Consider the following 23,428-nt stretch of genomic DNA (forward strand, 5'->3'; position numbering starts at 1 on the left):
AGCTGCGGGCGAGCAGGCAACATGCTCGACGAACCAAGCCGAGGCGATTCAGATCGCGCAAAAAGCGACTTATTGGCGATGGGGCGATGCGATATGTCGGTAGCCAGCTGATGGCGTTACATGGACGTCCGGCCGCGAGGAACGCTGCACACGGAGTAGGCAAGCGCCCTATGGCCGATGAACAGGCAGCCTGGCAGCTGGGCTCTCCTACTGGTGCCGTCTTGGGCTTTTCGGTCTTGGTATTGGAGAGTTGGTTCGTCAAGGTAATCTATCCATCGAGGCCGGTTTCTCAGATGTCGCGTCAAGGTCCCTACGACAAGAAGCAGAACGACAAGATAACTATAATAGCGATGAGAACGTCAAGGCTATGGATTTACACTGGAGTCGACGGCGATTTCACCTGACACGCACATTCAGCTCACTCTGGAGCTCCCTCGTCGTGACTTGCTGAACAAAACAACAACTGAAAGCGAAGCAGTTTTCAGAAGTAGCCTGCCGCGACGACCGCAAAATACTAAATCAAGATGAAGTATGTCTACTTCGCGGCACCGAGCACGGGGAAGAAGGCTTGGTGCTTGCCGCCAGCGCTGATGCAATTGCTGAGACGGTTGTGGTGTGGCCCGGCCGCAGCGGCAGTCCACTTCAAGGTACTTTCAATCTTGTGACAATCGCGTTGGGAACCGGAGAAGAAACTGCGCTGCACAGAGGGCCATTCTTCCAGCTATGCTTTTGAAGTTTCTGCTTGTTTGCCTGCTATATCAACCCGTTGAGGATAATGCCATGTCTGCGAGCCTGTACAGCAAACTTGGGTTGGTGAACATGCAGGAAGCGCAACGCAAGTGAGGCATGGTACCGGACGGATATCCAGAAAGCAACATCTTCCATACAAACGGAATCGCGTTTAAGTGAAAAAGCCTTCCGTCAAAGCAACCAACTTTGTCAAAGCTTGCAATGGCCTTTACAGCAGCAGCTACTAGTGTTCTTGACGACGAATACATCAGAGATACCGACAGTGATTGCTTGCAACGAGCCTGCTCGACCTTCAGCCCGCGCGTCTCGAGGGTTTGAAATGTAAGCGAGCCTGCGTCTCACACTCGACCAAGCCGTGTACTGATTGCTAGATGTTGGAGAACTCTTCCCGCCGCGAAGAGCACGCAGTCTTCAAGCGCTCGCCATTTAGCCAACTTCGATACTGCTATTTAGGCGTACCTAAGCTTCTCGCTACTTTCGAACCAACGCCCATCCTCGGACGATCCGGCTCTCAAGCCTTGGACGAATATTGGAAGAACACTGTTCGTGGAACGAAGTGGGGAGGTAAAAAACCTCAAGAATATTGTTCTCGAGGTTTTGGACCTTCGTCCGTAATATCGGTTTTTGCAGGGGAATATGCTGGCGTGTGCACTGCACAGTGGGATGTGTTCGCTTCTCGCCGGTCTGGTTGGCAGAAATGATTTTTTCTGCGATTGGCTATTAGTCAAACGGTAATTTATTAAGATCTTGGAGAGGCGGGAGAATATTGCAGTCTTCCCGACGATGGTGCTAACTCGCGCTCAAGCTCGCGCTCAAGCTGCTGCTCGATCTCAAGCTGCTGCTCAGGACGATGTGGAGATCGACGGCGACATCGACGACGGGGAGATTCACGACGCCGCTGCTGACGGAGAGATCGGCGCCGCTGGTGATGACGCGAAGAAGGACGTGGATCGGTGTATCAACACTCTGCAGAGCAAGGAATCCCAGTCTGGTGACGACGCGGTGCGACACGAAGGTGGACCAGCCGAGCAGCCCGAAGCTTCCCAATACAGCATTGAACACAGCTTGCAGTCAGCTGTTGATGCCATCTGCAAGACGATTAAGGAGGGTGTGCGTGAGCTGACGCCTGTAGACGAGCGCCAGAGAATCCGAACGACACGCTACGAGCCCGACTGGAGCAACGACGGCGACAGTGGCAGCGACTCTGATGGAGATAGTGAATTCGAGATGAGGATGCTAGAGGCATGGGAGAAATCCTACCGACACACACCACGACCTGTCTCTCCTGTTCAACTGCCTAATAGAGAGAGTCGCCGTCCAAGCAATCTTGATGATGAGTCAAAGGTGCATGCAGCGTTGGAGAGGGATCAGCCACACATGGTGGCGATAGTTCACATTACGTTGGCGTCAATTGCTGCGACACAGACAGAGGATCAATCGCCACAGACACTACAAGGAGCTAGTTCGCCACTGACGACATCACCCGAGCGGTGCATATCGAACAGGGTGGCGGTTGTGAGGCCAACCGCGGCAGTGGTAGCGGGGACTCGTGCTTCGTCAAAAACCTAGGAGTACCAAGGATATTCGCCACCACTTCGTCCGACATCTACCGGCCTTGTGCGGTTGCAGTCACTTCGAGGACGCGCTCGAGCTCCTGCACGCCGCACACATCATCGAGCGCGAGCACACAAACAGGTGGCGCAAAGTGTACTCGTGTTAGGCCTTCAGCTTCAAGTGCAAATGAGAGCGGAGCAGACAGCCCAACACTACTTGTCGAGCAGTGGAACGTGAATGTGGCAGCGTTGTCTAAGTGCAGCTGGCCGGGCAAGGTAAGCGTGGCTACGAGAGATGCTTAACGGAAAGCATAACGTAATACGTGTGTGAATTCACTCACTAGTCATCTTGTCAATTTCTTACTACATTCACAATTCCGATTTCGTTTCCTCGAAGTCGTCAGGTAGTGACATACTAGAAGCGAAGTCGGCCAGAAGGTCGCTTGTCATCTCGTCCAGCTCATAGTCCATTTCTTCAGCGACGGGGAAGATGAAGCTTGTAGGTGTGTGCAAGTGATGCTGTCCCTTTGGGATCTCCTCACACTGCAATAAATCAACGAAGTCGCTGTTTCTGTTCAGGAATGAGCACATATCGATGTTGTGCTCGGCTAATGTCGTGCGCTGTGTAGTTACCATCTGCCCGCTTACACCAAAATCACGCTCAATCTGGCACGAAGATACTCGTATTGAGAACAGCACTCTCACAGCTTTCGGTATGATACGGTGTCGCCTTGGTGCTCAAGTCTTTGCCAAAACTCAAGTACTGATTCATTTGGTGTGTAGTCCTCTTTTCGTGCAATGTCGACAGGATCTTCCAGCCATCGATCAAGTTTCTCTTCTGCGCGTCGATCCTGCCGGCTAAAGGTTGGTGGTCGGCTTGATCTCGGCGCAAATTCTGCTTCCAGTCGACTGACTTGCACAACAGGTGCAGGTGGTTCAAATTCAGAGACGTCCGCGGGTTCACTTACTGCCTTAAGTAAGTCCAATAAGTTGCAGCGGATTTTGGCGTTCACATCATTCTTCCTGGTCACAGCATCCCTTTCGCTTTTGCCATGCTGACGGCACGACAAAATCACTGCACGATCGAGGCTCCTCTCCGTTCGTTTGAAGATAGGGTGGAGTTTCAACTGCATTTCAAATACAAATTGACACTTGTGGAATTGCTTGTCGTTGTAATATCTGCTGAAGAAGCGTTCGTCCAATGCTCTCCGCAATAGTCTCCGTACATCCGCAGCCAGTGGTGTAAGGTCACTTGCAGGAATCCAACGAGGATTTTTGTCGGTTGATAGGTAGTGTGGCAAAGGCTGATCAGGGTCGAGGTCGTGAATACGCATCATATACAACTGTACGAGCACGTCGACTTGAACAGGATGCTCTGCTTGACATGTTCGCTTGATCTCACCGATTTGCTTCAGCACAGACAACACATGAACCAAGTCGTCATGGCGATTAGCCAACGGGAACTCTGGTGGTGGCTGGTTGGCACGAAGTGCTTTACGAGCTCGCTCTTCATACCACGCAGTTATTGCTGGCCACTTCTCAAGAACTCTCTCCAATGAACGCGTCATGCTCAGGAAACGTGAAGTAGAATATCCAACAAGTCGCGTGGAGGCACCCTGAGTCTTAGACTTACAGAGCTCTGCAAATAAGCTCCCAGTGACAGACACGACCTTGACCTGAAATATTGTTCTTACCATCCGTGAGATTAAGTCCGCCATCTCCGGGTTAGCTGCAGCACTAGCAGCTCCATTTACACCACATGATGACTTTGTAGCTGCGTGGGCCATGTGTGCGAAGCACCACTCCCAGTGCAGATTGAGTTCTTTGCACAGCATCGATTTCACGTCACCCCCCGAGTCGCTCGTAGCCCCGTAGAAATCGCTCGTCGCTAAGCCAAAGTCCTCGAGCATGTGCTTCAACCACCCTTTGAAGGGCTTGACAATGCCGCCATCACGATCTCCATATGCGGGGTTGAACTTTCTCGTTCCCAAGAGAATGGACTTGTACTCCCAGGCCTTGTCCACCAGGTAAACCCGCAACCCAAGAAATTTGTCTTGCGTTGTTTTGCAAGTCCAAAAATCTGCCACGAGCGTAAAGTTCGGGTAGTCCTCTCGGTTCTCTTGGAGGTAGTTAGTGATCTCCTTGCGTGTTGAAGAATACAGCTCCACGATAGATTCCTTCACCTGCTTTGTAGTTATCTTGGCCTTCATCTCGTCCTTATAGAGTAGCGCTTGGATTAGTCTTGCCTCTTCGTACTCCACCATACGAAACGTCAAGTTATGGTTGATGATCATGAGAGTGGTCATCAGCACGTTTAGCCGGGTTGGGTTGTTTGAGTACAGGGCGGACGATGACAGGTGGTTGTAATCATGGTCGTGTTTGCGCTTCTTGACGGTCGCTATCTTTGTTTTCGGCGAGCCAACGTTGTGTATCTTCTGGAGGTGCTTCACGGCCATGGTCGTTTTGCCAGCATAGAGCTTGAACAGGTTTTTTCCTGACGTCCGACACGCCTCGTCGGCCAAACAAGCCCACGCGAAGACCTCCTTCTCGTTCTCGATGTACTTGACACGAACCCCCCACTTGAATATGTACGAAGTCTCCTTTGGTCGTGGAGGCACCAACTCGAAGGGTCCAAGGGCCTGGAACTCTTTCACTGCTTGGAGGACCACAGAAGGTGGCTCTGTCATCGTCACGCGTTGGCTGGAGGTGTCGTGGGTCCCTGCAGATGTCACGAGTGTGAAGTAAGTCCCCGATGCGGTCTCTAGTCTTGTCGGCTGCGCTGTGAGCTCGATGCTTGGCGGCGGAGCCTCTGACCTGAAGTCCGAGGACTAAAGCTGAGGCTGGAGGCACAGTGAGTCCCTGCGGTGGCCACGAGTGTGGGTCACAGGTGGATTTAGTCCATGTACTGCTGCTTCAGGCGGAGTCCTCTGACCTTCTCCTGAAGTCCTTGACTTGATCCGTGTGCTGGAAGGTGCCGTGGTCCGTGTGGTGGTCACGAGCATAGACTTGCAGTGCTCAGGGTCCCTGGTGTGATCACGAGTCTGTCGGCTGCACTTCGAGCGCGTCGGAGGCTCAGCACATGCGAACGCAGGCCGCTTCTTGGGCAGAGGATATCTTCGCGAGTGAGCTCGATAAATTTCAGTGCGGCTGTGGAAGATCGTGCGATTTTCAGCCAATCCAACGCGTAGGATACGAACACGCCAGATCCGCATAAATACGAAATGCGCGAGAACGAATATCGGGAGGGAAGCTCGCAAAAATGTTCGTTGTTCTCGCACTTTAGCGAGGAGAACACGAAAATCACGTTTTTCATGTTCCCTCTTTTTCGTGGAAGCGTTTTTCACCTTTTTTTTTGTTCCCCTACCCGCATGTTCGTCCAAGGCTTGCCGGCTCTCATGTTGAAGCCTCCTCACCGACATGGCTACCCCTTCTCACCGACATGGCTACCTGTACATTGCATTGGAGACGGTCGGCGCTACGCGAGCGCCTCATTTTATAAGTCATCGTTCCATTGCAACACGAACAAACACGCCGTTAAACAAATTTACTAATGACACTACCCAGGAATGTGGGTGCGGCTCTCCCTGCCGCGTTCTGCACTCCCTGTTCGCTCCGCGCGTCGCCGCCGTCTTGGAACTTACTATATAGGATACCGGATCAAAGCCGCCTAGAGCTCGAACGCTGAGTGCAGCTTGAGCAGCGTGCGCAGCTCGTAGTGCGCCACGCTGGCGCTCGGGCGGTCGTTGGCGTTGAAGCTTAAGCAGCGGTCCGCCAGCTCGCGGATGTCCTCGGGACAGTTCATTCCCAGGTCGGGCTTCTCTTCGCTCGTGACCTTGAGGACAATGAGCGCGTTCGTCACGCCGTCGAACGGCTTGATGCACGTGGCTAACTCGGACAGAATCACACCGAACGAATAGATATCGGCCATCTCCGTATACCGTTCGCCGCGCAGCACCTCCGGCGCGATCCAGGCCATCGTGCCGATGCCTGCAGTCATTGTCGTATCCACTTGCCACTCGCGACTGACGCCAAAGTCGCTCAGCTTCGCCTCGTACGACGAGCTCAGCAGGACGTTCTTCGACTTGAGATCGCGGTGGATAATGGGCGACGGGAACGAGTGGAGATATACGATGGCCTCCAGCACGTCCAGCGCGATCGCAGCCTTGGCTGGCAGCACGGACGAGTTCTGGTACCAGTCGAACTCTTTCGGGTACAGCTCTTGCCGCCCGTTCTGCTGCTTCAGCAGCATGTCCAGGTCGCCGTTGGGCATGTACTCCATGAGCACGGCCATGTCGGACAGCATACTCCAGCTCACACCGATGAAGCGCACGACCTTCGCGTGAGAGAGCGAAGAGATGAGCTTAATCTCATCGATGAAGGCGCTCAGGCATCGGTCATCGGCAGCCTTCTCTGGTAGGATCTTCTTGACCACGACCGTGCGACCCTGGTACTTGGCAAGGAACACGATGCCGAAGCCACCCTTCGCAATAGATCGCTCAATCTGCACCTCGTTCGCGGGGACGCGGTACTTGACCAGAGCCGACTCGATGGACGTGCCGCCCATCATAGTCACCTTGCCACCGCTGAAGATCGTATTGAACGAGTTTGAGGTGTCCTTCGGGTTCGTGTGGTGGTTCCCGGAGTGCGACGCCGTGTCAATGAGCGTGTTGTTCGCAAAGAAGTTGTTCTGGTCGCCCGGGTGGGAAACATCCTTCGTCTGACGCACCCGGTACGTCCGGAAGGCGAACGCCGCGAGTGCCACAGCCAGCACAGCCGCCAGGCAGATCACCACAATGAGAATGGTGGAGTTGCTGTTGCTGCTGGCTACCTGAGTGGTTGTCGTGCTCTCCGCGCTCGACGCCGACGTGCCCGACGAGCTGCCATAGGAGCTCTCGAAGATATCGTCCGAGATGACACAAATGCTGTAGCCAGAAACCGCGACCAACTCAGCGCCAGAGGTAGAGCAGCTCGTCTGTGTGACGGTAGCAGTGAAGACCTCGAGGTCCTTGAAAGTGGAGTAGTCCGAGCGAGAGATTTCGAAGTCGGTGATCTCGTTGCTGCCTAAGTCCAGCTTTGTGAGGGCAATGGGGAACGAAACCCCTCGGATCGACTCAATCGGGTTGCCGGACAAGTTGAGAGACTTGACGCTGGACGGGAAGGAGTACTTGTACATCTCGGCGATCTGGTTGCCAGTTGCGGTGATCTGCATCATGGTAGACGGGAACCCGTCCGGAAGAGACGAGATGGTGTTAAATGAAAAATCCCTGCAGTCACAAATAGGAGAAGAGCCGTTAGCACACACATCTCCTAGGCGTTTCTGAGCACGCAGCGACGTACAAGTACTCCAAGCTGTCCGGGAAGTTGACGCCGTCCAGACTCGACAACCCCGACTGCACGAGCGACAAGTACTTGATACTGTCCGGAAACGAGGCTCCTTGCAGCGTCGAGAGCTGCAAGTTGTGAATGTAAAGCAGCGTCAAGGACGACGGAAAGGTCACACCCGTCACGGTCGTGATGGGGTTGCCTCCTAGGAAGAGGTTCGTCATGGTGTCGGGCAGACTCATGCCGTCGAAGGACGTGATGTCGTTCCAGCTCAAGTCCAAGTTGGTGACCGAGTCGGGGATCGCCAACTTGCTAAACGACGTGAACTTGTTGGTCGTGAGCGTCCTGCACCCATATTAGATCCACAATTAGTCCTCTGCCAGCACCTCGTACACTCCATAAGGCACGCACAGTTTATCGAGCGTCGTCAGGTCCGTCAGCGAGAGCGACGAGATGTTGTTGAGCGACAAGTCTCTAGAGTTTCAGTGCAAAAACGTCAGTGCGATCCTTCAAATAACCTGTTAATAAACTGCGTACATTGTCTTGACGTCGGGCGCGCCCAGCACCTTCTGGATGCCCATGCTGCTGGCCGTGAGCATGTTCTTGCTGACGGCCACCTGCGTCTCCTCGCAGTCGGCGGCGACCACCACAGCCTCCGAGTCGTCGCTGCCGGCCGTGAGCACGACGGTCCCTTTAGTGTCGCAGCTCGCGGCGTTGGCGGCCGCGGCCACCAGCAGCAGCGAGCAAAGAGTGCGGAAAATGTGCGTCATGTTGGGAGCTGTAACTGGGCGAATAAGCGATCGATGGACGCGATACGAACACGGTTCGACGCGTAAGAGTCTCAGCTACACGGAGATACGCTCGCGGACTTCTGGGGCGCCGGGAGAAGCGGAGACAGCGAAGACGGCGAGGCACTGCGGACCCGTGGACGGGTGTATGGCGGCTGGGGATATGGCGGAATGTGGGAAAGGGGAAGCGCGAGTCAGCAGACGTGGACTGGCTCCACCTCTACGCTGGCCCGGCTCTGTGTCACAAACTGGCATGTGATTGGACAATAGCATGTCGCAACTGGACGATCGAAGATTGACCTCTGAAAGCCGATGAAAGATATCAAATTCGGATTAGCGGGGTATCATACAGTGCGAAGATGTCGAAACGGCAGAGCGTGTGCATACAAAACTGCCAAATGTGAAGTGAAGCGAGTTACAGAGGTTAACCTATTCTCAAGTATCGTAAAGTGGAGATCGATCAACCTCTTGGCTAGCGGTGCGTGACACTGGCGTCAATTCATGGACCGCAGCCCGTAAGCTCATGCTCGAGCCATCGCCAGCCGCATGCGCGGAAGGCACAGTTCATGAGCGCACCCGTCACGTTAATGGCCTGCATTGCATTGAGTGCGCTATGCAATCGTTGTCGCGAGTGTTGGAATGTCCCTCGAGAAGACAAGCCTCGCGGTCGGGGTCATACTCGGGCCTCCTCTGCAGCAAGTCGGCCGGGAGCTGTCGCGCGAGAGAGCCAACGACTTTCGGAAAGGCTGCGGTCGAACGCCCGGCAGTAATGGCGAGATGGCTCGGCTTTCGGCACCGGTGATGGATTGGCTCGAACAGAGACCCCGGCTAGAAAACTGCAACTTGCCTGCTCTGAGTCTGAGAACTCGAGCCTGCGATCATGCACCGGTACGGTACGTGTATCGCCTTGCCTCGCCTTGCGGTGATGCATAGAGAGCAGATGACAAGAAGGCAATGCACTCGTGCGTGCGTTCCATTCCGTCGAGGCATCCAGTAGAATCGGTGCCACGCTCTCAAGAATGATGCCATCGCGCCACAGCCGAGAGAGCGAGCTGCAAATCGCGGCACGCGGCACGCGACGACTCCCCCGTTTCTACCGGCTAATGTAAACAGCGGGGCCGGCGGCATTGCATCACTGCCACAAGCTCGGCCTGCGACTGCAGGGAAAGCCGCAGGACTTGGGTCCAGCGACGACGACACGATACTGTGACGATTTCTGAAGCGATTAAAACTGCCCCGTCTACAGCAGGGGGTCAATATCGTCCTCCAATGTCTCGCGTCTGTCTACCGTTGCCCCCTCCTCGCTGTCCAGCTCTACGCTTGCGTCCTCTGCTTCTGCATCGCCCCCCACTGGTTGTTCGTCATCGTCCACGACGACATCCTCGTCGTCCACCATCGTCTCGGCACTGTCGACATCGCTTCCATCATTATCCGCATCAGCAGCAACAGGGCTCGCTCTGGCGCTCGCCTCCTCGAGTGCTACGCTGCCCGTGCTGCTGCTGGCAGTCAACTTGCCGCCCGCTTTCACATCGCTGTACAACTTGGCGCTGCGCCGACTGCGCTGCACCTTCGACCCCTTCACTTGAAAGTCCACGGCGTACGACGACATGGGCTTGCCAACGTACTCGGCCTTGTGGATGCGCCTCCAGCACCCCGTGTCGGGCTCCTCAGCCATTCCACCCCGCTTTTTCTGTTCGAACTCGCGGTGGTCGACCACCACCTTGATGATGCCCGACAAGCCAGTCTCCACGTAGCGCTTTGCGATCGGCGTGCTGTAGTCGCAGGCTGGCGAGCTGTTGACCTCGATGAGCCACGGCTCGAGGTTCTCGTCGACCATGAAATCGTAGCCGTACAGCTCGCAGCTGTTGTTGCGGTGCTGTACCATGTCCTGCACGCACTGCAGCGACTGCACCACGATCTCCTTCATGCGCGGGTGCATTTGCTCGTCCCAAATGTCCGGCTTCCCCATTTTCGACGACAGGAACTGCTTGAAGTCGTCCGAGTGCCACATATTGCCCTCCACTCGCATCTCGCCATCGTCGGTCGCGTACACGTCGTTGAATTTGTCGCTGTACTTCTGGATGGAGTTGTTGGTCAAGTGCACGTACTGGTCGCTCAGGTCGTCCATGGAGTACTCCTCGGACGAAAAGCGCAGGTAGCAATCTTCGTTGAACCACACTGTGAGCGGATCCCATCCTGTAACCAAGACCCACTGCCGGATGTCGAATTTCCGCTTGCACAACAGCAACGGGTTCTCGATGTACTTCTGCGCTACCCATTGGCACTCTTTGTGGTTCTCCACGTCGACGTACTCCAGCAACTGGTCCAGGTCGTTGAACACGCGAATGCCGCGTCCTCGTGACATTCCTGCGGGCTTGACGATCCAAACATTCTGACTAGTGTTGGTCGCTGCAGCCGGGTGCGGCTCTGGCAGCATGAACTCTGCGCCACCGTTGATGTGGAACTGAGGACACAGCTTCTCGAGCTCTTGAGCCAGTTGAACAGCCTCACCGAAGGCTCCCTCACGCACAGGCGACACATGGGCCATGAGGTCGCTGAGTCGAGCTTTCTCGCGGTTGAACACATCCGCCTGCATTTTCTCAGCGTGCCGCTGCAGCCGCTTTTCACGCGCAGATAGCACCGTGTCTGTGCTCTTGGTCTCAACACCGAGCGCAGCGTCCTTATCTTCCCCGTAGACTTTCTTCTTGAACACCAAGGACGCCCGAAGATGCCCGGGTTTATCCAGCGAGCAGTTTGACAGCACTTCCCACTGAAGATCCGTCACCAACTCGTCCACACCCGTCGATAGCGGGTTATCCACGCTTTCTTCTAGCGGGTCGAGCTCACTACTGGTGGCGGCGGACTCCACATTGCTGCTGTCTGGTCGTTTGCTCTTAACTTTCTTCCTAGCAATGTCCAGGACCACATCTACCAGTGCCTCGTTCGCGCCAATGGAAGCCACCCCTGGCACTTGGTCCTTGAGCTGCAGGCCCCGTCTCGCCAATTGCTTGAGAAGTCCTTCCGCGACGCCATAGCGGAAGTCCTGGATGAAGGTGTCCATGTCCATTGGGTCGTTGAGATCGTACGCGCGGGGGAACGTCGCGTCGATATCGACGCTTTGGTGCCACACGGCACTGCGCAAGTTGTGAATGAGCCCCACCTTGGTCGTGATGGCCGCGTTCTGAGCAAAATGGTTCACGAACTGGTTCTTCTCGAGCTTGAACGCTCTCAGCTCGTCGCTCTTCAGAGACCACTTGAAGTCAAAGTACGGCGACACCCTCTCTTGGTTGTAGAACCACCCGCGCTTCTCAAGCTCTTCCCGGATGACAGGGTACCATCCAGTCATGCAAAACACCTTCTGGTCTGGCGCGACTCCGTGCCGCTTCTTCCAGGACGCAAAGTCTCGAGCTTCGGGGACGATTTGCGCGTCGCGGTCTTTCAGTTTGCTGAGGCGAGCGACCATCGCCTCCACATCGACCGCTGGGGCTGCATTTGCTGCCTTTTCAGCCGCTGCCGCGGCAGTCGCTGCTTCTTCCTTCTCTCTGGCCTCGGCTAATGTTTGCTGCTTAGCAGCAGCTTCTTGGAGCCGCTGCTGAGCCTCCTTCTGAATTTTCTTCTTCCGTCTTTCCTGCAAGACGCGTGCGTCTTCGTCCTCCTTTTGCTTTTGTTTGCGCTGGTCGGCCAACTTCTGGAGATACTTCTGCTGTTTGCGGTGGAGAGCTTCACGCTGATCTTTAGCTCGTTGTTTCTGTTCTTCCGGCTGTTCGTCTACAAGAACTTGGCTGTTTGAGCTCGCTTGGTGTCGTTCAGAGTCTTGCTCCTCGGTGACAGTAGGAAGCGGTTCATCATCCGTCTCCGCAGCACTTTGCTCCTCCGCTGAGCGGTTGATGGAGTCTTGGATCTTGTGAAGAACCGTTTGCGTCACCTTCTCTCGCTTGCGGAGCTCACGCTCCTTTTCCAGCTCTTGCTGCTCTTGCTCCTCGCGCTGCTTTGCTTGAATCCGCGTAAGATGAGCCTGCTGCTTCTTCAGCAAACGCTTTTGCCTCTTGGCTTTCTCTTTTCGCTTTTCAGCTGCTGCAGCATCAACTTGTTCGTCATCCTGCGGCTCGTCCTGGCCCAAAATCTCGCTGAGGATATCGTCCACCTCGGGAGACGTTGTAGCATTCTTTTGTCGTGCATCAGCCTTCTGCAGGATTTTACGCGTCATCTTCTCATGGAGCTTCTTCTTCCGTCTCTCCTGCCGAGCGCGGTCTTCCTTCTCCTTGCGCTTCTTCTCTTCCAGTTCCTTGATGAAGCCGCGGTTCTTGTCCTGTGCGGGGTTCAATGACGACCGAGAAGAGGCCGACGTCCTGCTGCTCGACAAGCCATGACGTTTATCCTCGTCTTCGTCCTCTTGGTGGTTGTTGTCGCGCTCCCTTTCGGCATCGTGCTCTTCTTCGTCCTGGTTGCAGCTCGGAAGCGAGTTGAGCTGCTGGGGCTTCCCCAACGCTGGAAACTTGACGCCACTCGATGAAGTCGCATGCGGTAGCAACCCTCGTTGGCGAGGCTGCTTGAGGCGACTTCGCTGCTTGTTTGACGAAGAACCTGCATCATTCCCCAAAGGTGGCAGCAGTCCGAGAGCTGGGCTGGCTCGACCGTCTTGTAGGCGTGGCAGAATGGAGCTGCTCATCGTCGAGCTCACTGCAGTCAATAGAACCCTGCGCTGTTCCACCAACAAACTGCGTGTGTGCACTGCGCCACCTCCCAAACCTCTCGACTTGGCGTACGTTTCAGATGCACAAGCGCATTCGTCCGCTATTTGCATGGGGCAGTTTCTTCAGCTCGTTGGCGACGGTACCAGCAAACACAAAATACAAACTGGCAAAGGCTGCAGCTCACAGTCTTGTATGAATGATGCAGTTAGCAACAACGACTATCTTTCTCTAGAGGCTCCACTTACTCGGAGTACGCGTCCACGTGCACGCCGGCAATCGCGCGGCCGGACGGGTCGGCGGCGTTCTTGAACGCGGCGTCCCACTCGATGGCGGCTGGGGTGCTGCAGGCAATGCTGGGGCCTCCGGGCACGGTCTGCGCAGCCACTTCGCGGTGGAAGTGGTTCTGGAAGATGCTGCGGTACAGATAGGCCTCCTTGGACTGCGGCGTGTTGTAGGGGAATAGCCGCTCGGCGTGCTTCATCTGGCGCTCCGTGACGGTCTTCTCGGCCAGGTCCTTGAGCGAGTCGATCCATCCGTAGCCGACACCGTCCGAGAACTGCTCCTTCTGGCGCCACAGGATGTTGTCCGGCAGGTACGGGTTCTCCTTGTCGTCGAAGGCCTTGCGGATAATGTACTTCTCGAACTTGTTGGCCTTGGCGTCGATCATCTTCTCGCGGGAGTCGATGTTCATGGCGAGGTCGAGGAAGTCGGCGTCCAGGAAGGGCACGCGGGCCTCAAGACCCCAGGCGCTCGTGGACTTGTTGGCGCGCAGGCAGTCGTACTGGTGCAGCGACTGCAGCTTCGCGACCGTCTCCTTGTGGAAGGCCTCGGCGCTCGGGGCCTTGTGGAAGTACAGGTACCCGCCAAAGACCTCGTCGGCGCCCTCGCCGGACAGCACCATCTTGATGCCCATGGCCTTAATCTTGCGGGACATGAGGAACATGGGCGTGGAGGCGCGGATCGTGGTCACGTCGTACGTCTCCAGGTGCTTGATGACCTCGGACACGGCATCCAGGCCCTCCTGGATCGTGTACGTGTACGAGTGGTGGATGGTGCCCAGGAAGTCGGCCACCTCCTTGGCGGCCTTGAGGTCGGGCGAGTTCTCGAGCCCAATGGTGAACGAGTGAATCTTGTTGATCCACTCGCCGCCCTGGGCCACGCGTTTCTGCTTCTCGCGCACGGCGATGGAGGCCACGAGGGACGAGTCCAGGCCGCCCGAGAGCAGCACGCCCCAGGGAACGTCGGACATCATGCGGCGCTTGACGGACGCCTCAAAGGCCTCACGCAGAGCCACGAGGTCCAGCGGCGTCTGGCCCAAGTGGCCAGGCTCGTACCAGTTGGGTTTGTACCAGGGCTTGCACGTCTCCGTGTCGCTCGTGAAGACGTTGCCAGGGGGGAAAACCTCGAAGCGGACGCAGCCGTCCTCGAGCGCCTTCATCTCCGAGGCGAACCAGACGCTGCCGTCCGCGCCGTAGCCGTAGTACATGGGCGTGATGCCCATGTGATCTCTGGCAGCCAGGAAGAAGTCCTTGTCGTGGTCGTACAGCACGAAGCTGAACATGCCGCGCAGCAGGTGCACGAAGTCCGGCCCGTGCTGCAGGTAGAGCGGGATGATGACCTCGCAGTCTGACTTGGTGAGGAACTCATAGGGCGTGTCCAGACCGGCGGCCAGCTCCCTGTAGTTGTAGATCTCGCCGTTCACGCTGCACGTGATGTTGCGCGCCGGGTCGTTGCTCACCAGCGGCTGCGCGCCCGACTCCGGGTCGATGATAGCCAGTCGCTCGTGCTCGATGGCGATGCCGCGGTCCGCGAACACGCGGATGCCGTTCCAGTCCGGGCCGCGGTGCTGGATCTTCTTGCCGGCTTCGAGCGCGGCCTGGCGCAGCTCCGCCTCGGGCATCATAGAGCGCAGGATGGCGACGATTCCGCACATTCTGTTGGGTTCGGAGGACGAGATGCGGTGGAGACTGTTGATGTGGAAGTGGCCGACGTGGCGAGTGGCCGTGGTGGGGCTGAAGTTTAGACGGCAGGCTTCTGATAAGGATAGAGAAGGGCTGCTGCAGCACAAGAATTTTCTGTCTCGCCTGCATTTAGAGCGTAGCCGATCCCTGCGGTTTACGGACGTCGAAGAGAAGGACGACGATGTGGAGCAGGTGAATTTGGCAGACGGAGGATTTGCAGCGTGTTCATTCGAGTCGCAAAACGGAGGGAACGCGGCCCTTCTTTTCAACGCACCGGAACGCAATTTCAAATTCTTGTGGACCCGATTTGCGTAAAGAATGACCAAAACCAGTGACGTACTCTTGCGTCGACGATTTTGTCGTGCAGGGATTGGTGGCCACCAATTTACTCACTGTTGACGAATTGGTACACTGGTACAGTTTAAGAATCAGGTGGATTTAGGACTGCCAGATCACACCAAATGAACAAATCAAGAGCAGAAAGCGTTTGGACGCCAGCCGAGATACAAATACGTTTGGACGCCATGAACACGAAAGGTCGCGAGCGTTCAAAGTTGAAGAGCTGCGCCATGGACGCCCTCGCCGTGACGCCGCACATCGTCGTGTTCGCCGACTTGAGCCCCAGGGCGAAGGTGCAGTACACACGCTTCCTGCTCGAGAACGACGTCAAGGTCAATCAATGGCTATTGATACAAAGTACAGCAAACTTGGTGCGCTCACTCACTTCCGTTTCGATTCGCAGTTCCACCAACGCGCTTCGGACAAGCGCTTCGTGGCCAATATCCGCCTGGTAAAACCACCAAATGCAACAAGTAGGAGTGACGAGAACGCTAGCAACCAGGATCTGGATGATGAAGAAGGTCTCGACGCCGAACCAGACCCTGTGAACAAGCGACTCGCTGCAGTTCCCGAAACTCTTCGCGCGTACGCGAATCTCATCGTTCTGGTAGAGTTTGTTCTACGTTGGGAGACCAATTTGGCGGCAGTTGAGGTGCTAAGAGTGCGACTTCGATGCAGATCGGAGAAAGACCGACGAGGTCAAGTGCAAATCCTGCTACGTGCGTCAAGGAGACGCGGCTCGTGCGATTCATAAATGAAGTGTATGACGCCCGGTACGAGGACTTGTCGGCTTCGAGCCTGAGCAGCTGCGGAAGTGTACGTGCAAGATGGAAATTGCGCGTTGATTGGAATGTCTTCTCTCTTACAGTTTTGTCGCCTTCGTCTTCTTGCATACAGTTCGCCAAGTTTATTCGACACCACCTCACGAATCGCTTCGGGCTCAAGCGTTTGGTCGACCAACAGGCATGGGACCTGATCGAAGGCCTCAATGCTCTACAACATGTGCGAAGAGCTGAGTCCTTGCATCGGTTGTCAGCAGAAACGTGACTTACTCCGAGCTGATCTCTTCAGAGGGTCGATGTGGAGCTCTTCTCCTGTTTTTTGCAGGGAAAATACCCCGAGCGTACGCTCGCCTTTTTCCTTTTCGCGCGCTCGAGTTTGCAGGTACGCAAGCGATCCGATCATTGTTCAGCAGAACCGATAATTATACATAATTTGGTTGCAGCGTCAAGTGTGCGCGCCGGCATATCGCCCCATGTCTGTCAAGACATCGTCGGGGCCTGAAAGAAAGCGCAAGTCTGCATCTTCGACCAACAGCCCTCTCGTGTGGCTCTCTAGACCACAGGCTGAAACCCTCGCCGAGACTGTGTTCGGGGCCAAGGTCGAGGACACTTACATGGAGGTGAGCAGTCGTTGTTTGCAATATGGAATCTCCACGAAAGACTGAGATTCTGCCGTCTTCAGTTCATGCATGCGATGAAAGCATTCCTGCGCTGTGATTCGAGTATCGTGAGAGTGCGGACTCCAGCACGTCTACTGGATGCCAGCGAGTTTCTCTTCATTGCCACGGAAACGTACCACAAATCCAGCGCTCAGTTTCCCACCACAGCAGCTCACGAATTTGTACTAGGCGAAGCTCCTCGTGCAAGCCCGAAGAACCAACTACGCGTTAGACCTCTGGCATATGACGGATCTCAACCAGCGTACTCCAGGCCTGCAATGCTTTCGGATCCGGTTCCATTAACCCAGGAGTCACTTTATCCTCCCCCGCCATCGAGTACAGGAGCTGCTGTACTTGATGACAACAGCGACGATGACGACGAGGCACAGCTGCAGTCAAGACTAGGCTCCCTGTTGGAGCGAATGAAGAAGCGGCAGCAAGGCAGCGATTCGTGATGTGCCTGTATCGCTGTCAAAGTGTTGCACATCCTGCATATTCAACAGCGTCGAGTGTTTAAAAGAAACACTGATGCTGTTCGCTGCAGTTTACCATGGGCACGTGCCACCGACTAAATTGTTCTGTATAGCTGCTGTAGGAACGATAGACTGTACGTCTGCATCTAGTGTTCACACTAGCCTAAATGGACGTGCGTTGCTTTACTTGGTTTTTGGTGACAATGTCTGCATGCTCCAGTCTTGGGAGTGCTTCACTCAGTAACAGATAAGGCTGAGAGAGATCGCATTGCTTGATTCAATAAGTACTACTAACGCTACGTTTGTCTTCGCGATACACATACTCATTGCAAACATGTCTTCAGGTCGCGACGCAGTCGAACTTGCTTTCGTGGTTCTCATCACCAAGTTGCTTGGAAGGCCGGCCGTAACTGCTACGGGAGAAATGAGCGCAGCTTCCGACCTTAGAGGAGCTCGCTGCCACTGGGTTGGCAACTCGTTTGAAGAAGAGCAGCACCAACAATACGAGGTGAAGACAATACTTTATTCTTGTTGTCACCGTGAGCCCTTGAGCTCTCTAAACATCAACGCTCGTAAACACACAGCTGCAAGCTCCCACCAACACTAACATTTATACTAACTTGTCGTGGGTAGCTCTGGCTTGTGCCTTCACGTTTGGTCGATCTCGACACTTCACGCGTGGACTCAAACTGCGCAGCACACCGTCGTGTGCCACGGGTGAATGATCCGACGCACCACAAGAGACTCCCAACTCAGCGAAGAGCTGTCTTCGATGACAGCGCTTGGCAGGTCTAGGAAAGTCTCCGTTGATGCGCTGACCCCATGAAGGGTGGCTAGGCTTCTTACCAGCCCCCACCCGAATCCAGAGGGTCCCGCGGAATGTCGACTGGAACACTCGCTTTACTGCGACGCCTCCTGAGAAGGAACGTACGACTGCAGCGCCTGGGAAAGGTCCTTGATCAGATCCTTCGCGTCCTCGACACCGATGGAAAGACGCACCAGGTCCTCCGGGAACGAACGCGCCTTGCGAACCTCCTCGGGGATGCTGGCGTGCGACATGGCACCGGGCAGCGAGATCAGCGAGTTGACACTACCGAAGCTCACCGTGATCTTGAACAGCTTGGTGACGGTCAGCAGGTGCTGCGAGAAGGCTAGCGACCCGGTGCGGAAGCACACGACAGAGCCGCAGCCGCGCGCCTGCGAGTCGTGAATCTGGCGGTCCGGGGAGTTCTCGGGCAGCAGACTGGTGTAGTGCACCTTCTGAATCAGCGGGTGGTCGTTCAGGAAGTTGGCGACCTTGATTGCGTTCTTCTGGGCCGCCAGCACGCGCAGACTCATGGTCTTGACGCCGCGCAGCAGCAGCCAGCAGTCGAACGGCGCGAGGCCGGTGCCCTCGGCGTTCTGGTAAAAGTAGACGTCACGACAAAGCTCCGGGTCCTTGGCGATGACGATGCCTGACATGGTGTCACTGTGTCCGCAGACGAACTTGGTGGCAGAGTGCACCACGATGTCGGCGCCGAGCTTGAGCGGGTTCTGCAGGATGGGGCTCATCATCGTGTTGTCCACCGACAGGAGGGCGCCGACCGTGTGGGCGGCCTCCGCGAGGCGCTTGATATCGCAGATGCGCTGCATGGGGTTGGTGGGGGACTCCATCATGACCAGCTTGGTCTTGTCCGTGAGTGCCGCCGCCAGGTTCTTGGGGCCGTCCGGGCCCGACAGGTCCACGTACTTGACGTTGACGCCGTTCTTGGTGGCCACCTTGCTGAGCAGGCGGTAGGTTCCGCCGTACGAGTCGTCAGAGAGCACGATCTCGTCACCGGCGTGGGCCAGGCGAGAGACGGCGGACAGCGCGGCCATGCCGCTTGTGAAGGCAAAGGCGCGGTGTCCGCCTTCCAGCTCGGCCATCTGGCGCTCCAGAGCGGCGCGCGTGGGGTTGCCCGAGCGTGTGTAGTCGTAGGCACCGAAGGTGGTACCCGAGGGCTGCGCGAATGTGGACGTCTGGTAGATGGGCATGGTGGCCGATCCGTGCGGGTCGTCCTTGCAGGCCTCGAAGCTCACGAGGCGCGTGCTCATGTTGAACTCGTGCTCGTCCCCGTCCTCCAGCGTGTTGCGGTTCACGTCGTCGATCTCCAGCGCCTCGTTGCCGTCCAAATTGGCGCGCGCGCGCTTGGGCGCCGTGTCCAACTCGTGGCGGGGAACGAAGATCTTCTCGGGCTCGGCCTGACCGGAGCCTGACACTAATTGGGTCACGTAGCTGCGCTCCAGCATGAACTCGAGGCGCGAGGCAAGCGAGGGTAAAGCGGCGTCTTCAACGGGCGCCATGTCCTGCTGATTGGCGGCCACGGGCGACGAAGCGCGCGGAGAGCCCGTGGCCTCGCGCTCGGAGCGCAACGTGCGCTCGGCCTCGAAGAACTGGCGCGTGCGAAGATAGTCGCACACGAGGTCGAAGACTTCGGACTCGCCCAGACTCTGCTGCAGCGCGGCGGAGGACGAGGCCATGATGACGGGTGTGATGAAGGAAAGAGGGGACGGTTGTGCTCCTGGTGAGCTCTTGGACGCCAATTCCGGAATGGCGGAACTGAGAGACCGGTAATTCTGAGGAGCGGGTGGACGGTGCGTGACGAAGATCGGTTTGAAAGGGAGATGTACGATAAAGGGTGCTTTGGTTAATTTAAGCCCAATTTGAAGAGGATTGGTTTGAAAGGGAGATTTATGATAGAGGGTTTCTGGTTTTGCAAATCAGCACATCATTCTTTACATGATATGGTAAGGCGCAAACACTTTTGATATTGCAAGGCAGGGGCGGACGACGCCGAGCGAGCACGAATACGCGTCAGCAACATGCATGAGCTATAGCGGCAGGGCTACATGTAGTCGGTTGAATAGCGGCAGTGGCGCTGAAGATCTCTAAAATATCTGCGGTGTCCGTTTCCGTTATTACCATGAGATTTTTCTCGGGTACTGTATCGAAGCGGCACGCTCCGTATCTATTTCGCGACCATATGTCTACTGAAAATTGTGTACCATACCCATATGTGTTCAATCCACATGTATTCATGATGGCTACATTTCCTCGATATTAATACGCTATCAGATTGGTATTCATATTTGCTTCCATATGACTTTGTAGTAGTATTTGAAGTATAGATAGTACTATCACTACTCCTAGAAGTACTTCTCACCTCAGCCTTGCTTCGCATCCTGCGCGAGGGCATCAATATTGCCTGAGCAGTAGCCCCTTCCTATCTGATCGGCGGGCACGTATTCCCTTTCTGTTTGTATGGATTTTTGGTTTACACTATCGTTGGAGGTGACAGCTCAACAAATAGCAGCTCTACAGGTTTACTGGATACACGCATAATATAGCATAGCACTATGAGCGTCATATCTTGTTTGTCATATGAGGCAAATTAAATCGGTAGCGGTCAGCGCTTAAGCTATAAACATTCATGACCATTGTCGTGAAGCAGGAGACTCTGTAGTTTGGCAATAGATGGAAGTTGTACTTTTAGTATAAAGTGAGCTATTTCCTTACACGTTATGATCAGTATGAATAAATATATGAGCCCGCAACCGATTGCGGACTAGTGACGCTTGTAACAGGGGGAATACAGTGCTGAAGTATTAATACGTGTCTGGATTTGCCCTTCAACTCCCCCAACGAACGCAGACCAAAGGGCCTTTGGCCTGCGTTCTTTGAAATGCGACGCCGCTGTTTGCTCGCCGATCTGAGACACTGGCCTTCTTGGCAAGACTTGCCGCGACATCGGGGATGCGCCCTCACAATCGACTAACGAGCCGCTCGTGCCTCGACTTGCTTAACGCCGCTCAACTGAATGCTCCCCGTCAACATCGGTGCCAAACGTGCAAGTGGCCAGAAAGTTGGCGGGCAGGATAGGACAGCAAGCAGGGCGGGGGTGACTTGGCGCTCGATCATTCGCCACTCGGCCAGTTTCGTAATGGACTCGCAGATACAAGGTGGCACCGAGACTGCGTTCAGGCCCAGTCGTAGCAATCGAGTGCGACAAAAAGCAGCGAAATCAGAGTCGGCGGAACGGAGCAAAGTGATCACTTATTCTGCTGCCAGCTAGAGCTTCGACGAGCATCACGCGCGACCCGCCATTGCACGTCCCTTAAAAGCCGAAAGCCCGCCATCGCAACCGGAGCACATGATTGCTCGTCGAGGAAACGACTGGTCCCAGTTCGGGGGAGGCGCGATTCCTGCCCCACGTTCAAAATGCTGCGTCAACTTGTCTTTGGAGCGTGGTGCTGGTCCGGTAGCGATGATTCACGCGATCACAAATGTTACTTGCTGATCAACCAGCACGGTTTACTTGGAGTAGGCGTGGGACAAGGGCAGCTGAGGGAGCTGCTGGTGGTAAGCGCGCGCAGGGAGGGAAAAGATACTTCGGCTTTGCCGCCGGCGTTCCGTTGGTCATGCACCCTGGGGGCCGCTATATGTAGCACCAACGACACGCGGCCTCATTGCAATTGCCTCGCCCCTCATCACCGCTTGCCGGGCGCCATTGTCTGGTGTCGTGGTGGATCCATCTCCAGCAGCGGTAAAGCTGTTGCGCCCACCAATCCTGTTGTCCCATTGTACAGCCGTGCGTTGGCTTGCGCCCAGTATGCATGCCGTATGCCGTTCGACAGTTCCTGGGCGGTTTCGGGTCCGTTTCTACCTCCGGCTACGTACTGCTCCCCCCTATCGATCACTTTCGATTTTGCGGGGCGCGGCCGTCAAGTGGGGAGCAGCACCAAGAGTTTCTAGACACAGAACCATCCAATCATGTGCAAGGTGGAGAAGAGCAACCTGCCGCCCATGGCCCCCGTGGAGCCGCAAGCCGCCAAGCCCAAGTTCGTCATGGCCCACGAGCCGCAGCACGACTTCCACTGGACGCCGACGGACGAGCCGCACGCCACGCGCCGCAAACTCATCATGGCCAAGTACCCGGAGGTGAAGAAGCTCTTCGGCCACTGCTGGAAGACCAAGTACATCGTCGCGGCCACCGTCGCGCTCCAGACGTATCTGGCGCTCACGGCCCAGTACATGTCGTGGCCCGTGTACATCCTCGTGTTGTACGTCGTCGGCGGCACGGCCAACCACGGCATGATGATGGGCATGCACGAGGTCTCGCACAATTTGGGCTTCAAGAAGCCCCTGCACAACAAGCTGCTGGGCATCCTGGCCAACCTGCCTATTGGTGTCCCGTCCTCCATCTCGTTCAAGCGCTACCACCTCGAGCACCACCGCTACCAGGGCGAGGACGGTGTCGACGTGGACCTCCCCACGGAGCTCGAGGGCAAGATCTTCACCAACAAGTACACCAAGTTCGTCTTCCTCATCTTCCAGCTCTTCTTCTACGGCGGCCGCCCGCTCATCGTGAACCCCAAGGTCCCGGGCATGTGGGAGGCGTCCAACCTCGTCATCTGCTTCAGCTACAACTACGCCATTTACATGTTCGGCGGCCTCTCGGGCCTGCTGTACCTGCTCGTGGGCACGCTCGTGGGCTGCGGCGTGCACCCTGTGGCCGGCCACTTCATCGCCGAGCACTACGAGTTCGTGCTGGGCTACGAGACGTACTCGTACTACGGCATCCTGAACCGCGTCACGTTCAACGTGGGCCTGCACAACGAGCACCACGACTTCCCGTTCGTCGCCGGCTCGCGTCTGCACGAGGTGCGCGCGCTCGCCCCGGAGTTCTACGAGAACCTGCCGAGCCACAAGTCGTGGGTCAAGGTGCTGGTGGACTACGTCTTGGACGACAACATCAACGCCTACTCCCGCGTCAAGCGCCACAACCTCACGGACGACGTCAAGGAGAAGATGAAGAGCGACTAGACTGACGGACTGCTTCGGACGACGTCACGTGCGCGAGGGGCACGGCCTCGCATTTTGTATCAATCCCTGTCGCTAGGATTTTGTGCTACCCAACATCAATACCAAACGGCAATTGTATCTCCTGAGTTTTGCTTGGATCGAGCTGAGCCGGTGGACGCGCGTCGATCTGAAGTGAAGCCACCTGTCTGTCTGCACCACCAACCAACATGTGCTCTGATTCATCGTGACGTCGAAATGCATAAACGAGTGCGAGGGCGGCGGGGTC

At 56.0% G+C, this 23,428-nt stretch overlaps 7 protein-coding genes across 7 annotated transcripts; 3 read left to right on the forward strand and 4 right to left on the reverse strand.

Moving 5' to 3' along the window:
• Window positions 1-1,533: 1,533 nt before the first annotated feature.
• On the forward strand, window positions 1,534-2,319 carry KRP23_12771 (uncharacterized protein; the record flags this gene model as incomplete). Its single annotated transcript, XM_067883404.1, has 1 exon — window positions 1,534-2,319. The coding sequence occupies one exon, from the start codon at window positions 1,534-1,536 to the stop codon at window positions 2,317-2,319; it is 786 nt and encodes a 261-aa protein (XP_067738853.1).
• A 3,651-nt stretch (window positions 2,320-5,970) lies between these two features.
• KRP23_12772 (putative tyrosine-protein kinase) lies at window positions 5,971-8,395 on the reverse strand (the record flags this gene model as incomplete). The annotated part of the gene is made up of 4 exons (XM_067883405.1): window positions 5,971-7,567; window positions 7,641-7,970; window positions 8,037-8,099; window positions 8,163-8,395. The coding sequence occupies 4 exons, from the start codon at window positions 8,393-8,395 to the stop codon at window positions 5,971-5,973; spliced, it is 2,223 nt and encodes a 740-aa protein (XP_067738854.1).
• A 1,258-nt stretch (window positions 8,396-9,653) lies between these two features.
• On the reverse strand, window positions 9,654-13,082 carry KRP23_12773 (Tubulin glycylase 3B; the record flags this gene model as incomplete). Its single annotated transcript, XM_067883406.1, has 1 exon — window positions 9,654-13,082. The coding sequence occupies one exon, from the start codon at window positions 13,080-13,082 to the stop codon at window positions 9,654-9,656; it is 3,429 nt and encodes a 1,142-aa protein (XP_067738855.1).
• A 266-nt stretch (window positions 13,083-13,348) lies between these two features.
• KRP23_12774 (Asparagine synthetase [glutamine-hydrolyzing]) lies at window positions 13,349-15,040 on the reverse strand (the record flags this gene model as incomplete). The annotated part of the gene is made up of 1 exon (XM_067883408.1): window positions 13,349-15,040. The coding sequence occupies one exon, from the start codon at window positions 15,038-15,040 to the stop codon at window positions 13,349-13,351; it is 1,692 nt and encodes a 563-aa protein (XP_067738856.1).
• Window positions 15,041-15,637: 597 nt separating this feature from the next.
• KRP23_12775 (uncharacterized protein) lies at window positions 15,638-17,303 on the forward strand (the record flags this gene model as incomplete). Its single annotated transcript, XM_067883409.1, has 7 exons — window positions 15,638-15,739; window positions 15,811-16,014; window positions 16,086-16,223; window positions 16,305-16,409; window positions 16,479-16,571; window positions 16,633-16,809; window positions 16,872-17,303. 7 exons carry the CDS (start codon window positions 15,638-15,640, stop codon window positions 17,301-17,303), a joined length of 1,251 nt encoding a protein of 416 aa, XP_067738857.1.
• Window positions 17,304-18,221: 918 nt separating this feature from the next.
• On the reverse strand, window positions 18,222-19,820 carry KRP23_12776 (Cystathionine beta-lyase, chloroplastic; the record flags this gene model as incomplete). The annotated part of the gene is made up of 1 exon (XM_067883410.1): window positions 18,222-19,820. The coding sequence occupies one exon, from the start codon at window positions 19,818-19,820 to the stop codon at window positions 18,222-18,224; it is 1,599 nt and encodes a 532-aa protein (XP_067738858.1).
• A 2,290-nt stretch (window positions 19,821-22,110) lies between these two features.
• On the forward strand, window positions 22,111-23,163 carry KRP23_12777 (Sphingolipid delta(4)-desaturase DES1-like; the record flags this gene model as incomplete). Its single annotated transcript, XM_067883411.1, has 1 exon — window positions 22,111-23,163. The coding sequence occupies one exon, from the start codon at window positions 22,111-22,113 to the stop codon at window positions 23,161-23,163; it is 1,053 nt and encodes a 350-aa protein (XP_067738859.1).
• Between the last annotated feature and the right edge of the window lie 265 nt (window positions 23,164-23,428).

The sequence above is a fragment of the Phytophthora ramorum genome (assembly GCF_020800215.1).
Source record: "Phytophthora ramorum isolate Pr-102 chromosome Unknown Phyram_PR-102_s0016, whole genome shotgun sequence".
NCBI classification, from domain to species: domain Eukaryota; phylum Oomycota; class Peronosporomycetes; order Peronosporales; family Peronosporaceae; genus Phytophthora; species Phytophthora ramorum.